The sequence below is a fragment of the Phoca vitulina genome, unplaced genomic scaffold (assembly GCF_004348235.1).
Source record: "Phoca vitulina isolate PV1807 unplaced genomic scaffold, GSC_HSeal_1.0 scaffold79, whole genome shotgun sequence".
In the NCBI taxonomy this organism is placed as follows: domain Eukaryota; kingdom Metazoa; phylum Chordata; class Mammalia; order Carnivora; family Phocidae; genus Phoca; species Phoca vitulina.
This window is the reverse complement of record NW_022589782.1, coordinates 794,925-811,294: the sequence shown is the minus strand read 5'-3', so window position 1 is coordinate 811,294 and position 16,370 is coordinate 794,925. Positions and strand designations below refer to the sequence as shown.

Sequence of the window (16,370 nt, the reverse complement as noted above, 5' to 3'; positions counted from 1 at the left end):
AATAGCCACGTGTGAGCTTGGAAATGGACTGTCCCTCAGACAAGCCTTCTGATGAAACCACAGCCCTGGAAAACACCTTGACTTCAGTTTTGTGAGGGACCATGAGTCAGAGGCACAGAGCTAAGCCACACTGATATTCCTGACCTGAGACTGTGACATGAAGCTGCTAAATTTGTTTTATTTTTTTAAATTGGTAAATTTTGTGTTCATTTGTTATGCAGAAATAGAAAACAAATACGATTTTCTGCCTTTTGGATTTGGGAGGCAGCATAGACCATATTTAATATGACCACTATTCATTTATTGGGAAACTTGGAAGTCTGTTGGTGTCGAATGAGGCCCAAAGCAAAGGAAGGCTCTGCAGCAGATCCAATTTGTGGCATAAGCTGTCCTGCACTTGGGCCATATAACTTGGAAGGTCCAATAGAGCTAGAGAGGTACATACATGGTAGATGAGACTGTGTGTGGTCCCTCGCACTGTCCCCTAGAGCTTGGCACAAAGCCATGCCCTCTGCTGCAGAGAATTACATACCATGCTAAGGAGCTCTGGATGCTACCTGGCCTTAGATTGAGCACCTGGCCATGGACATCATCTTAGCATGTGACTGGAGCTGTCCATCGGGAATGGGACATTTTCAGACCCATGAAGTTACAAGTTTGGTGAGTGTGGCAGCAGTCCATTGTATGGTGAAAATGGTATCTTTTTCTTGGTTTTCTATCACATTGTATTGTCTCCTTGTTTACACAGCTCTTTCCTATTGAGTGCTGGACATAATATATGAGCAATTATAATTTGGGCTACAGGATACTATACTTTTCTTCTGGGAAGATTTTACCCTTTTTTCTTTGAGCAGGCTAGCAGCACCAACAATAAACCCTGAATCACCTGAATACAGTTTCAGAAATTGAGATGAATATGGATTTTATGAAGTCCCTGCAAGGCTGGTCTACTTTGGTGGTATTCACTCTTACAATGTAGCTGTTCAGGGTCTCAGCTCAAAGATAGGACCTTTACAAGAACCCTCCCCCTTAGCAGCTCTAGCCCACCAAGCTGTCAATCTCTGTTCAGGTTCTCAGCCTTCCTGCTGCCTCTTCCAGAACCGACTGACCCGAGTGGAAAATGTTGCTAAATGTCAGGTGTAGTACTCTGGGTTTCCTTTTATCCCCTCAGAATATTTCACTCTGATGGCATAAAACAGAATGATCTTTTAAAGTTTTTTATTTTTAAGTAATCTCTACACCCAGTGTGGGGTTCAAATTCATGACCCCAAGATCAAGACTTGCATCTTCCACAGACTGAGCCAGCCAGGCGCCCCTAAAACAGAATTATTTTTAAACGATTATATTTTGGCCAGCTTTTTTTGCTGTTCTCAATGGGAGGCTGACCTGAATTGCCCATTCCTACATGATCAGAGCTTTTTTTTTTTAAAGTCAAACCTAAACAATATATTATACATTCATTTATATATTTTTACATTACATGATATGCTGTTTAAGCTTATGGGAGGAAAACTCTTCTCCGTGGGGCGACGAGGCCGTCGGGGCAGTTTGAAAGCAGGACGGTTTCTCCTGAAATCAGCAAGGTTGGACGTTCTCACACCTGCGTGCGCGGGAGGGCGGGGCGTGACCGGAGCCGCATCCTCACCCGCACCCGGGGGAGGGCGGGGCGTGACCGGAGCCGCATCCTCACCCGCACCCGGGGGAAGGTGGCGTGTTACCCGAGCAGCACCTGCGTGCGTGGGGAGCTCCCCTCGCACCTAGAAGCAGGGGAGGCGCCGCAGAACTGCACCTGCTCCCGCCGCTCCCGTCCCTAGACCCCCAGATGCTCCGAGGCAGCGACAGTCACCCCACTCGGGCACCTGAAAGCCACGTGGGGCCGCCCGAGCGACCCCTAAGCCGACACAGCATTCCCGGGGCTCCACCTGTGCGGCGCTCAAACATTGTGCACAGTTCTATAGTTACAGCATCGTCAGTTCATACAAATGAGTTATGTTTAAGACGAATCTGGTGCGCCCAAACAGACCGCCCGGCGCCGTCCGCCTGGGCCCCCGGGCCCCAGCGGCCAGAAACGGAGGACGGCGCCGCAGCCCCAGCAGGCGTTGCTAGGCAACCCGCGGCTCCCGGCAAACCCGCAGCGCCCGGAGATGACGCCACCAGCCCGCGTCCGCACCTGGACCTGCCCCCTCGCGGCCGCCGCATGCCATTGGGCGGCGGGCAGACGGAGGCGGGCCTCGGCCAATGGGCGACGCCGCTCCGGGGGGCGGGACTGTGTTACCAGGGCCGTGCGCCTGCCGGAAGCCCGCGTCGGAGGCCACGCGCAGGTAGGCGAGGACGGCGGGGTCGGGGGTCGCGGGGCGGCTCCCACGTGGGTGCGGGAGCCCGGCGTTTGGCCGGAGGGACCGGCGGAGTCCGCAGAGGGCGCGCGGGGTCCGAGCCGCCGGCTTACCCGGGCTGTGCCGCCCGAGCCTGGCATTCCCTTCGCCACAAACCGCCCCTTGACTAGAGCGTTCGGTGGGCTCCCGCGCGTCCGCCTGCCCCGGGCCCGGGCTGGCCGCCGGACTCGCGGCGGAAACGACGCCGACCTGGGGCGCTTGCGTTCTGAGCGGACAGAACGAATAAGTAAGGTGGTGGTGGGCGCTGGCAGGAAAATGAGGCGGAGCACGGTGCGGAGAGCGGGCCGCGTTGGTGTCAGTGGACACCCGGGGTGGAGGGACCCGGGCGCAGCAGCAGCCGCGGCGGCGAGAGCGCAGGCCGGAGGGCGGGCGACAGGGGGGACGTCGGGCAGCCACGTGCGCCCGCAGGCCTAGGTGAGGTCGCGGACTCCTCCCCGAGCGAAATGGGAAGGCTTGGAATGCCCCCGAGCCAGCCTTGGGCATTCTCCGAGTCATTCTGCATGCTGTGTTGGAAATGGACTGGAGGGGCAGGGGGCAGGGACGGGGGCTCTTGAGAAATGCGGATGGGCGGATAGCAGTGGTACAGGGAGTGAAAGGTAGGCACTGCCCTCTGGACGTGCTTTAGAGACAAGGCCAGCGGGGTGAACGGATGCCGGAGTCGTGGGACACCAGTCTTTAGCTTGGGCTAACATTTGTACTTCACCAGGTGGCCATTCGTTGAGAGGACAAATGCACAGGAAGATGGGTTTGTGGAGGGCGATCAGAAGTGTCGATTTTGACGCCTTGTGTCTGAGATGATGTGTGAGGGTGTAGGTGACAGAGTGTACTAGTGCAGTTCAGGGGCAAGTTCGAGGTCACCCGTGGATAGTTGGTGTTTGGAGCTCCTGCACAACTACAATGCGGTCACTTAGCGAATGCAGAGAGGAAAGGGCTCGAAGACTGGAGCCCTCTAGTGCCGAGGGTCCGAGAGGTGAAGGGGTAGGAGGAGAAGCACATGGTTGTGGGGTCTGTTTTGGAAGCCAAGAGAAAAAAAGAATGTGGAGAGAGAAGTGAGCATCAGCTGTCAGATGCTGCTGTTAGGTCCAATAAGGTGAGTACTGAGAATCTGCCGTGGGCTTTCATGTCTGTGAGGAGCACGCTGGACTGTAGTTAAAGGGGTGAGGCTGGATTTTAATCAGTAATAACTGTTGCAGTCGGGATAAGAGCTGTGTGAACTCAGCTGACCTTGGATTTGTCCAGAGGTGACTGAGGGACTAGGGATGGGACGGGGGAGCGGCACTCCGTAGACTTAGGAAGTGAAAAACTACAAAAACTGGGGTGGGGGTGTCGGTCCATGTGAAACCCATCTGGGTTTGCTAACTGGCACTTATCAAAGGTAGGCGCCTACCCTTCCACAGGGCCGTCCAGTGGGACCCCATCTTCGGGTGTTGGCTGGGTTCTTTTGGCAGCCTTGACTTTTCTCAGGCAGGCACTTTTTAAGGGCGCTAGGGTCATCGTAGGGATGGGGCCTTGAGCTGTTAGAAACTGTATTAGTGTTTTGTTCAAGTCTTTGTGGGCCAAGGTTGAGGACCAGTGGAGAGAGGAGCCTGGCTACAGTTTGGTCACAGAGAGAGTCTTTGTCCTCATGGTGTCCTTGGTGATCTTGAGAACAGCTGTGGTAGAGTGGCAGAAGCCTGGTGGGGGGTGAGAGGGGACAGGAGGGAAGGGGTCACAGGCAGCGCGGGTACGTGGCTCTTGAGGGCCTTGGCAGGAGGAAGCAGAAATGGGCTAAGAGCATGTGAGGTCAAGAGAGTTTTTACGATGTGGGAAATCTTAGTTGATTGAGTAGAAGGGAAGCTGGAACAGTGCAGGAGGGGAATTGCTCAGGGATGTCCCTGCATAGGCGGGGACTGGAACCCAGCGCCGGAGTGGAGAGTTTGGCCTCTGTTGGAAAATGGCAGGATTGCGTCCTAACAGGAGAGAAGGGTGGGGGGTAAATGTGGGAGCTCGTGGAAGTTCCCTTCCAGTTGCTTTGATTTCCTCTGTGACCAGGAAGTAAGGTTCTGTGAGAGAAGGGAGAAGACCTTGGAGATTTGAGAGGAGAGGCTCTTCCAGGCGAGTGGCTGGGGTGGGGAAGTGTGGGGCCACTGGTGAGGCTGAAGGATTAGTGGACCCCGGGGTGCTGAGCAGGGTGAGCTGCAAAGAGGGTAGGTGGGTGCGGTGAGTAAGAAATTTGGAGCTTTTGTAGTAACTGGGCTTTGAGTTTGGCATTTGGAGGAGGGTGAGGGGAGGGTAAGGTACCAGGAGAGCAAAGTCTGGAGGCCATTCTAAGTGGGCAAGTCAGAACGCAGACCAGTCTGGATCAAAATGAACAGGAACAAAGTCCCGGTCCTGGCACAGGAGCTGGGATTCCGCTCCTGGACTCCTTGGACGGATTTCCTCGAGGGTTGTGGATTGTGAGGGCACACACCCTCCTCCAGGGGCCCTTCCCTGCAGCCTGATGGGACACATCAGAGGGGTCATGCTCTGGGTGAGAGGGGGCATTGGGGGCTACGGGTGGGAATTTCAGATTTAAGAAGACTTTTTTCCTATAGGCTGATTTATTTTTTTAAGCTCCTGTGGGGTTTCTTTTCAGCCCTGGAGACCCGGCAGCCCCAGCCCGTTGGTGCTCACACGTCCTGACCAGTGACTGTCGCCAAGCCCAGACGGTTAGCTGGTCTCTGTGTGTCTGATGTGGGTCCTCAGCTTCCTGCTGGTAGAAGTAATTATTTGCTCCACTGAACACTTAGAGCTGGTACCTTAAAATAAAGTGTTGTGTTTCTGCTTTTGTTGTAGAAATTACAGAAAAGTAGAAGGGGGGAAAAACCATACTTGTAATTCTAACTCCCTAAAATGTTAGTATTTTAATGTATTTCCTTCTAGTTTTTTGCTTCATACATATCTGTGTATCATTTTTCTTACAAAATGAGGGTCACGTTGTACATCCGTAGGTTTACGCCCCATCTTTTCCCTTTACGTTGTACTCTGAGCGTTTACTCACATGAGTGAGCGCTTGGTGTGCTCTCGGGCAGGCGTCTTCCTGTGCGCGAACGAGTCATTCATTTTCCCAGTCAGCTATTGTTGGACATTTATGGGGTTTTCAACTTTTTAATTGAAGAGGCGTTATCATCCCTTGTACAGTGCCATTGTCATCCTTATATTTGAATCTCAGTCCATGATTATTTCATCAGGATAAGTTCTAGAAGTGGAATTACGGGCCAAAGCACTTGATAAATATTATAAAATTACCTTTTAAAGAGACTGTGCCAATTTATTCTCCTGTCAGTAGGCATGATAACGGCCTTTTCATCATTCTCTGGCTAATCCTGAATAATAGAATTTTAAAAATTGTTTATGTAAAAAAATTTTTAACCTATCCAGTTAGCTAAGTAATACGTGCATACAGCTACAAACCTCCAGGTGGTGAGTGGGACATGGAAAAGAACAGCAGCGGTCAGCTGCCCCTGGGCTGCTCCTCGGACGCAAGCCCTGTCATCTTTCAGCTTTTCAAACTGGGATCACTTTCACACTTCAGAGGTCTGCCCCCTGATAGGTGTGCCCCGGTTTCCTCACCCGTGTGCCGCCCTCACTGGCCACAGGAGGAACTGAGTTCATACGTGTACAGCACTTAGAACAGGGCCTGGCACATGGTAAGCGCTGGGTAAATGTGAATTTTCACGGCCACTGGTGTTATGATTAGCTTTCCTAACACCCCTGCCCCCCCCACATGACCTTCCTCCCGGCCACCAAATACGGGGAAAGCTTATGCTGGCGTAGCTTTATGAGCAACTAGATGTTTTGCAGAAAAGCCTGTGAGAAAACAGAAACACATAAAGGACGGGTCTTGAGCCTTCTGAGGTAGTGGCGCCAGGCCCCTTAACCACGGCCGACCTTCAGGGGCTCCGCTGACGCTCGTTTCTTCAGCACCCTTCTCAGCAGATGGATTCCTCCCTCCGCTTGCTGGTGTGTTTTTCAAGCAGCACCTGAGGACGCTGAGGAGCATCTGTTGGCTCTGGACGTGCCAGATGCTTAGACATGCTCACGCCCCCCCATAGCTTCTCTGAAACAGGGTTACCGCTGAGGACAAAAAAAGAAAGAAAGAAAACTGGTACAAGGCCATCATATTGTTTAATTTATTACAAATAATTTGAGAGCGATTAGAGGGTTTTTTTTTTCTTTGTGTGTTTTAGTGTATTCACAGGGTTGTGTGACCATCACCGCAACCTAATTTCGGAACATTTTCCTTCTCCCAAAAGAAACCCTGTACTATTCACAGTCACTCCCTGCCCCTGCCCCCCACACCAGGCCTGAGCAAACACCAGGCTACTTCCTGTCTCTGTAATTACTCATTCTGGAAATTTCATAAAAATGAAATTATACAATCTGTAGTGTCCTGTGACTGGCCTCTCTTACATAACAGAATGTTTTCAAGATTTATCCAGTCAGTGCTTCATTCCTTTTCTTTTCGGCCGAATAATGTGCCCTTGCATGGGCATACCACATTTTGTGATCTCGTTATCAGTTGGTGGACATTTAGGTTGTTTTCGCCTTTTGGATATTATGACTAATGCTATGAACATTAGCATTTGAATTTTTATGTGGATGTGTTCATTTTCTGTGGTGGAGTTGTTGGGTCATATGGTAACACGTTTAACTTGTTGAGGATCCACCAGGCTGTTGTACAAAGTGGCTGCACCATTTTATGTCCCACCGGCAGTGAAGAAGGGTTCCAAGTTTTCCACATCATCAATATTTATGATAATCTGTCTTTTTTATTTTAGCCAACCTAGTGACTATGAAGTGGCGTGTCATTTGATTCACATTTCCCTAATGATGAATGATGTTAAGCATCTTTTCATGTTCTCATTGGCCATTTGTGTGTCATCTTTGGGGTAATCTGTATTCAAATTCTTTGTCCATTTTTAAATGGGATTTTTTGTTGTTGTTGTAAGAATTCTTCATACATGGTGGACACAAGTCTCTTGTAAGTTATATGACTTGCAAATATTTTTTCCAATTCTTGACATTGTCTTTGTACTTTCTTGCTTACATCATTTGCAGCACAAAAATTTCTAATTTTGAGGAGTCCAAAATTTATCTGTTTTTTTCTTTTGCTACTTATGTTTTTGGTGTCATCTAAGAAACTATTGCCTAATCCAGGGTCTTGAAGGTTTACTCCTATGTTTTAGCTCTTATATTTAGGTTTTTTATCCATTTTGAGTTAATTTCTGTGTTTGGTGTGAGGTAGGGCTCTCAGTTCATTCTTTTGCATGTGGAAGTCCAGGTGTCCCAGCACCTTTTGTTAAAAAGGCTGTTCTTTCCCATTAAATGGCCCTTGTTGAAAATCACTGACCATAAGTATAAGGAAATGTCGTTTTCTATAACAAATACTGATTTTCTCAAAGTCATGAGACACCATCTCTTAGAACTATTAAAAGAAACCTTTTTGTAATATGGAAAAGTCTTTCTCTCTTTTTAGCAAATAGACTTAGTGATTAAACTTTTTAATGATAACTTACAGAATGAATAAAGATTTAGCTTAACTTTTATGGTAACTGGTGTGTAAATATTTGCTAAACTTTCCTTATTTCTCCAACAGGGTAATTGGCTGACAGAGTCCTTTGTCTTTTCAAAGCTCCTGTGTCAACAGTCTCTTGTTATTTCAAGATTTCTTATTACACTGCTAATTGAAATTTGTAGCCTCTGGCTTTGAATACTTTTTTTAGATAAGGCTTAATTAAAGAACGTGGAGCTTGGAATTTTTCTGATTCTACAACAGTAATACTCTTTCATTGTGCTGTAATCAGTCACAGCCCCAAATGGGGCAGAGGGAGCCCTCCATGCTGGCACTGTGTCCTCTTGGATGTGGCCCTATGATCATTTGACTCTTTCCTGGGTGTTCAGCACAGCTTGATATCCCAGGTTCACCTTATACTTTACTTGGTCCAGACCGGGAATCTTAAGGAGCTCTGCACCCCCACCCCCACCCCACCCCCCTTTTTTAATAGAGAATGGTATTTGGAACCCAAATCTGGGCTTTCCATGTCTGCATTGCTTCTAGGCCCTTTACATTGTGATCACCCTTTATAGTTGCCCGTCCCATAATGCTTTCCCACTTCTGTTTGGCTTCGGGTAGCACTTACCATCTTCTGATGTATCCTGTATTTGTGTCCCCCCATAAACATGTCAGCCGTGTGTGGATAGGTCTTTTGGACTGCCTGGTCCAGCCTAGAGCAGCTCCTAGCACATGCTCAGCATTCTGCAGGTGGTGACAGAGTGACCGGCAAGTGACGACACACAGGTGTGGAGCGTGCCTGAGGTGGGATTGCTGGGTGACGGTGTGTGCATGCTTAATTCCACCAGCTGATGCCTTGGTGTCATTTTCGCCTTTTGTCCCTGTGGAAACAGTTTTGCTTTGGGGGAAATTTACGTCTTGGTACATCAGGACACACCCAGCTTTTGCTTGCCTAGCTCTGCCTATGCTGCCCGCTCTGTCCTTCACTGGCCACAGAGGCCTCCTGCCACTGTGCGTGTCTCCGCCTGCCTGTCACCTGTGCTCACCTGCTTCTGTTGTATTTTCTTGACAGCATTTATCCCCATGTAAAAGTGTTCTCTCATTTACTTAAATAGTTCTGTCTTTCCCACTAGAAGGGAAGCTTCACGAAATCAAGCCTGTTATTGCCATGCTGTTTGCCCTGTGTTCAGCATCTAGCACAGTGCCTGGCACAGAATTGGCTCTCAAAAAATATTTGCTGAATGAGTTATATTTTTATTATCTTTTGATAGAGTCCAAAATGAATTCTAGTGTCAAGAGGAGAGAACATTGGGTTTCTGTCCCTTTACCTATATACACAGCCTTGAACAGCATGTCTAATATTAAATTGAAAAAAATATGGACATAAGTATGCAATAGATACACATATTATCCATATGTGTGTGTGTGTGTGTGTGTGTGTGTGTGTGTGTATGTAAAATCTGGAATATGGAGGATGAAACCATTGGGAGTGAGTTTAGGATAAATAAAATGAAATACATTTTTATAATTTGTTAGAATAAAAGCTGATATTAGTAGGCCTTTGTAAGTAGAGTTTTAAAGGACTGGTATTAAAAAATAATCTTCATTTTTTTTTTCCAAGTATAAAACCTTGAAAACAAAATGAAACTAGCTGTAAATAAATAGAAAGTCCCTTGTAACCCCACCCCCAGATATAAATAAAGGTAAAGGTTTTGTTTATATCCTTCAGACATTTTATATATATGTATACATAAGTATGTGTATGTATGTGTTTGTGTGTTTATTTTATGTATTTTCTCTATTACTGTTTTTTTCAATATTTTTAAATTTTTTTTAAAGATTTTATTTATTTATTTGTCAGAGAGAGAGCACAAGCAGGAGGAGTGGCAGGCAGAGGGAGAGGGAGAGGGAGAAGCAGACTACCTGCTGAGCAGGGAGCCCCATGTAGGACTCAATCCCAGGCCCCGGGGATCATGACCTGAGCCGAAGGCAGACGCTTAACCAACTGAGCCACCCAGATGTTCCAGTATTATTTTCTTTAAAATGAAATTGTGCAATACTACACATAGAGTTCTATATTTTCCATTCTGTATCTGTAACACTATCTCATTTATTTTAATTATTGAGTTGATTTCCATTTTGTTGGTTTATTCTGATTTATTTATTTAATCCTTTGTTAATGTGTGATTGGATTGTTTCTGCTAAAAACCACATGTATGAAAAGCAGTATGTGTATGTTTGCAGGTGCTGGTTATTAAATTATCGTCTCAGCTCCAAAAGCACATTTTGCACTCCACATTTTGCACTCCACATTGTGGTCCTCCCATCATAGCTTGTGGACCTCTGCAAAGTGCTTTTCTGTTTTCAGCTCCTTTTGGGCTCCACCCAAAGAGGGCAATGGGGAGACTGGAGCAGGTGGGGTGGGTGGGGGTGAGGTGGGATGGGGAGTGGGTGGTGGCGCTTCTTCTTGCTCTCGCTGTTGCGGTCAGCGCCACCCAGCAGTGGCCTTCGCTGCAGCAGCAGGAGCTGGTTCAGTTCCCATGTCTCCCTCCAAGAATCAGCCTGTTCGCCACTCGGAGGTCTCCCCCCATATATTCTCCTGCAAATGTCCCCCCCCCCCAGACTTCCCCACCCATTAGGTGTCCTCCTTCAGATGTCCCCCCTCAGAAGTCTTCCCTTAGATGCCCTCCCCACAGATGGCTCCCTTAGATGTCCGCCTTCAGATGTTCCCCCTCAGACATCCTCCTTCAGACCTCCCTCCCTCAGAATTCCTCCCTCAGAGGTCCCTCCTTCAGCTGTCCCCCCTCAGATGTCCCCTCTCAGATGTCCCTCCTTCAGATGTCCTCCCTCTGATGTCCCTCCCTCAGACATCATCCCTCAGATGTCCCTCTCTAAGAATTCCTCCCTCAGATGCCTTCCCTTGGAGGTCCTTCCTCAGAGGTCCCCTCTCTGACCTCTTCCCTCAGATGTTTTTCCCACAGACAGCCTCCCTGAGATGTCCTCCCTCAGAAGTCCTCCCTTAGATGCCCTCCCTACAGATGTCTCCCTCAGATGTCCCTCCCTCAGACATCCTTCTTCAGATGTCCCCCCTTCGATATCCTCTTTCAGATGTCCCTCCCTCAGAGGTCCTTCCTCAGAGGTCTGCCCCTCCAGACTTCCTCCCTCAGCCGTCCCTCCTTCAGATATCCCCCCTCTGATGTCTCTCCTTCAGATTTCCCTCCCTCAGAATTCCTCCCTCAGATGCCCTCCTTTGGAGGTCCTTCCTCAGAGGTCCCCTCTCTGACCTCTTCCCTCAGATGTCTTTCCCACAGATACCCTCCCTGAGATGTCCTCCCTCAGAAGTCCTCCCTTAGATGCCCTCCCTACAGATGTCTCCCTCAGATGTCCCTCCCTCAGACATCCCCTCCCCCTAGACATCCTCCCTCAGACTTCCTCCTTCAGAGGAACCCTCTCAGAGGTCCCAGCAGCAGCCAGTGGCCTCAGTGGAGGGCTCTCCACTACGACCTCTTTGACATGCTTCCAGGTTCTGGTACTTCACCCGTTTCTTGGCTCCCCTGTGGCACAATCCCACAAAGGAAATGTGTTTTAGAATTCACGGGCTTTTTTCTCTTCTTTTACGTGGAGTTCTAGATACTACCGTGCTTGAGAAAGTAGACATAGTCAAACACTTCTCAGATTGTGTGTCATTCCTTTTACGTGGTCCCAGTTGGTGCCTCTTCCACAATCCGAGGAGGCCATCCCGGACACATTGTGGTCCCCTCCACCCATTGGTGACCGAATGCCCTAGTGACAGGGTGCATGATGGTCACCTGCGGCCTGTGATGCTGCGGCTTCCCCAGCTGATGGGAAAGTAGAACTGGGGGATTTGACTTTCTTTTAACTTGTATATACCATATTTTCTGAAATACCTTTGTACTTCTTTAATAATGGGAGAGTGCTCTTCCCCCTTTGTTTAAAAATGTTGCATGGCCTGAGACCTTTTATTCCCCATGTATTTAGCAATTTACCTTCTCTGTTGCAGGATGGCAAAACAGAAGAGAAAAGTTACCGCAATGACAGAGAAAAAGAACAAAAAATTGAAGAAGGCATCCACAAAAGAGATCCTGCTGGCACCTCAAGCCGTGTCGGGCACCAAGCAAGCGCACCCTGAGGTAGGTACATGTGGGGTCGTGTCGGCCCCAGCTCGGACGAGCGCGGCCCCGTGGCAGTGGCAGGGTGGCGCACGCTGGAGCTGGCCGTGCGAGCGCTGCTCTCGGGGACGGGAGGGACGGGCCAGTGCGTCGTACACTAGGAGAGGTGCCCTGCCCCGGGGGATGCGTGGAGCGTGGCCTGGGAATCTGTACATAAGAATTCAGATCGTAACATAAAAATGTTCATATTTGGCATGATATAAGTCTGCCACAAAAATATGTCTGTGCATTTAAATTTGTTTTCTGTTACCACCACGTTCTGAGTGTTAACATTTTTCTTCTTTATTGAGTTGTCTTTACAATTGCTAGCATGCAGTTGATTAAAATGGCGTAGGAGATGATAAATTCTGACAAATTATTGCACATAAAGTAAAATTTGGTCAGGTATACATCATGCAGTGATATGGCAGGCTTTCCCTGTTCACGCATCTGTGGGTGAGCATCACTGTTGCTCGAGTGGGACAAGGTTGAGTGTGGGTTTTGTTCCTATTTCCCACGCTTGCCTGTAAGCCCTGAACAACCTCATTCACATCAGTGAATGAGGATGGAAGTTTGGTCATAACAGCGTTCTTAATTCCTCAAACTCGGAGACAGTTAATGTGATTTGGGGCACATTTTATCATTTTATTTTTAAAGATCTGCCGTTAGATGACAGCTTGACTAGGTCCTTCTTCAGTTCTTTTGAAGAAAGAATTGGAAACCACCTGACTTGGTCAAGGATGTGTTGCTGGCTAGTTGAGGTTGACTTTTGCAACACCAATATTTCAAGCTCTGTTTAGTGCTCCCGAGGCGTTTATGCCCTCAGCAGTGTCCCTAGTAAGATTTAGGGTGACAGGAGGCTTTTTTTTTAAAGATTTATTTTATTTATTTTAGAGAGAGAGAGAGAGAGAGTGCACGCGCGCACATGAGCAGGGGAGTGGGCAGAGGGAGAGGGAAAGAGAGAATCCAAGCAGACTTCACCCTGAGATCAGGACCCGAGCTCAGGAGTCAGACGCTCAACCCAGGCGCCCCGACAAGTGACTTTTTCCCTCACAAAATGGGGAAAGGACCACGGTGCAGCGGGAGGAAGAGGGGAGGACCCACCTGACAACCAGTCAACTCCCTGGCTGTGGGCCATTCTAGCCTTTTCTCAGAGCAGTTTCAGAATGAGTGCTAGTGGCATAGGGCCCTGGGAGTGCGCTCCTGAGACCACCCGTGCCATGAGGATGCCCGGGGCGAGTCTCCGTGTCCTTCAGGCTGTGTGCGCCCAGTTTGATGACTGTTGGTGCAGATCACTTGAGTACTGCATCCGCTTAGGCATCCCTGTGCTTTTGAGAGATGGTGTAAGCTCATTCAACTCCCTGTGGCCACAGTAGTCCAGGAGTGAGAGGAGATGCTCAGCTGCTGCCCTGGGGGACCAGGAGGTGTGGGGGTGGGCAGGGAGCCTGGCTGGCTCTCGGGACTCTGACTGGTCCTGCGTGCTCTTGGCAGAGAACCTACCAGGTCTGGCAGCTCATCTGATCAGAGCGCTGCTCTACTCCTGTGTGTGGAAGTCCCGTGGTTTTCCCGGCGTGGGGATCAGGAAACCTGGCTGGTGTCACTGGCACCTGCATCTCGCTCTGAATGCAGGCTCTTGGCAAACTTGTGACCCTCCCCCCTCCAGGCCAATTCTTGTTATTCTCTGTGCTCCACCACTTGAGCCCTGACTGTGTCTGTTCTTCCTGCTTTCCAGATCCCAGAGGGAAGCTGGCGTACAGAGCTCCTTGAGCTCCCATTCGGTGGTTCAGTCCACCCCTGGTTCTTACAGAGCCACAATTACACATGATTTTCTTGGGCTGTTTCTAGGATACTTTCCTGCTTCTTCTAGACTCCTCCAATTTCTTTAAAATAAACCCCATTACTGGGGCACCTGGGTGGCTCAGTCATTTGAGCATCTAATTCTTGGTTTTGGCTCAGGTCATGATCTCAGGGTCCTGGGATCAAAGCCCCTGTCACGCTCTGCGCTCAGTACAGAGTCTGCTTGAGATTGTCCCTCTCCCTCCCCTTTGCCCCCCCCCCCACCCCATGCATATACATGCTTGCTCTCTGTGTCTCACAAATAAATAAATAAATCTTTAAAAAATAAAATAAACCCCATACTATCACCCTGGTGATTTTAAGTTTTGTCATAAAACTTCCAGCTTTCCTTTCTTGATGATCTCTGCTTGCTGGCTGCCGGTCACGGGCAGGACCCACAGAACAGTGTGGGTTTATGGTAGACATCAGCATGGGTTAGAATTTCTGCCTAAGATCCAAGGTTATATTCTTTTTATTAAGTTCAGGTCATTTTTTAACAGTATGTGATTGTTTTTTGTTATTAAAGTACATGTTGATTAAAATAAATTTAGAAAACAAAAGAGCTTCTGGTTTCTCTTTTGATGACTAGATTTTTGTTTGATTTGTGACATAGTGGAGGAGGTTCCTGGTAGAGGCACGTGCACTTTTGCTTCCTTTTCTGTCCCTCCGGTGTTGAGGCTTGGTGCCAGGCTGGCCCAGCCAAGGAGCAGGAAGTGGGCTTTGAAACCCACCTGTGGCCTGCAGAGGAGAGTGAGTGCGAAACCGGGACCGGCCAGCAGGGGTCGCAGCCTCTCTGCCCACAGGCAGCCGGTGCTTTGCCCAGTGTGTTTCCAGGCCCGGGGAGGATTTTTAGGTCCGTCTCTGAGTGAGGTGCTGTGCTTGTGGGCTTGTGTCCTGAAGACCCCTTCTTATATTGTTGGGGCCAGTCTCCCAGGGAAGTGGAGACTTTTCTGGGAGGACACACCTTGGGCTCTGCTAATAAAAGTATTTCTTCACTCTGTGGTTCTCATAGGAAATTACGGAAAAGCGATGTCAGGCAGTTTTTAAAGAGAGAACATTGAATGCTGCACCTAATCTTAAGGAGGGCGGGTGGACCGGGCCTGGAGAGCACATCCTATTACCCTGGGAGCTCGTGGAAAAGTACTGTGCTGTCCCCCCACCGCCCTGGCTCCAGGATCAACCTCCGGAACCCACATGAAGAACAGAGAAGCCTCTGTCCCCACTTGGACCACTGTGTTGTCCTCCCGGGACCGTCCGTCTGGATAGGCCTGTGGGACCCTGTGTGGCCACTTCCCACAGCACAAGCGCCCTGAGCCTGTGCCAGGAGGGCTGAAGTTTCCCCAGTGCTCGCCGTCTATGGCCCCTGGGGGCAGCCTCCTCGGAGCCAGACTTCCCACTGGGGAGGTCTGGGAGGGGGGGGCCTCGGCACACCCAGTGGGCTCATCTTTGTTTGACTTTCATGCACTCTGGAACATAGAAAGCCGTCTCTGCAGCTCTGGACACTCCGAACCTCGTGTTCCTCTTCACTCCTTCGTTTGCAAGGCTCACTAGCCCATTAACCTGCCAAGGCCCTTACGGGTCTGAATCTTGGAGAGGATGTTTGTGATGTCCTGGGACGGGGCAGAGCCCTCCTGATGCCTTCCTCAGCGCCTTGGTAACTGGTTCTGGCTGGCCGGCCGCAGGCCTTACTAAGGACCTACCGCCTGTGCTATACCCTCTCCCGCCGTCCTGCTGGATGGTCGCCCAGGAGGTCAGGGATGGGGTCCACAGGCCTGTCCTCTTCCAAGGATGATGCCCTGGACCAGAGAGTCTCCACCCATTTCATGGCTTCTTGAAACCCTCCTGTGAGCCTGGGCTTAGGGGCTGGACAGTCAGACCTTCCAAGTTGCTGGACCCCTTCCACTGAGAGGGTTGCGAAGATTAAATCTTAGACAGCAGGTGTATTCAGAGGGGCTGTGGCCCCATTATCAGTTGGTAGAGGAAAGGGCAGGAGGTCATGGTGTTGCTCCTGCGGGTCTTCCCACCCCCGCTGAGGAGATACTCCATGATTTGGTTTCTGTCCCAGACACTGAGCCACACGCCAGGGAGATGGCATCATGCGTCTGCCCCCTCAGGGTCGGTCAGGCCACTGCATGCCTTGGGGAGCATGTGGGAGGGGGTCCTGCAGTGCACACAGCTTTGGCTGTCTGGAGACAGGAGGGGTGGCTGGTGGTGAGCAGGGGCCTCCTCCCTTCATCTCATGGGTGAGAACCCCTGTGTTTGCAGAGCCCTGGAGTTATCATGGGATAGCTCTGGGATGGATGCCACAGGCCCAGGTTTGGCTGTTGTCCTGGCTTCACACATGAGTCGACCAGAGAGACTTGTGTCCTTGTGGGCTTGTGTCCTGGTACTTGCTCGGTTACCTGGCTAGCTGGGATAGAGAAAAGGCTCCCAGTTGGG

The 16,370-nt window shown here is 49.7% G+C and overlaps 1 protein-coding gene across 1 annotated transcript in view; it reads left to right on the top strand.

The window, feature by feature from the left end:
* The first annotated feature begins 2,298 nt into the window (after positions 1-2,298).
* Positions 2,299-16,370, top strand: part of CUNH7orf50 (chromosome unknown C7orf50 homolog) — a 130,565-nt gene continuing 116,493 nt past the window's right edge. The window contains exons 1-2 of the mRNA XM_032394262.1: positions 2,299-2,321; positions 11,948-12,077. Coding sequence (XP_032250153.1) covers positions 11,949-12,077 — 129 coding nt within the window. The 5' untranslated portion in view covers positions 2,299-2,321; position 11,948. The remainder of the gene's footprint in view (positions 2,322-11,947; positions 12,078-16,370) is intronic.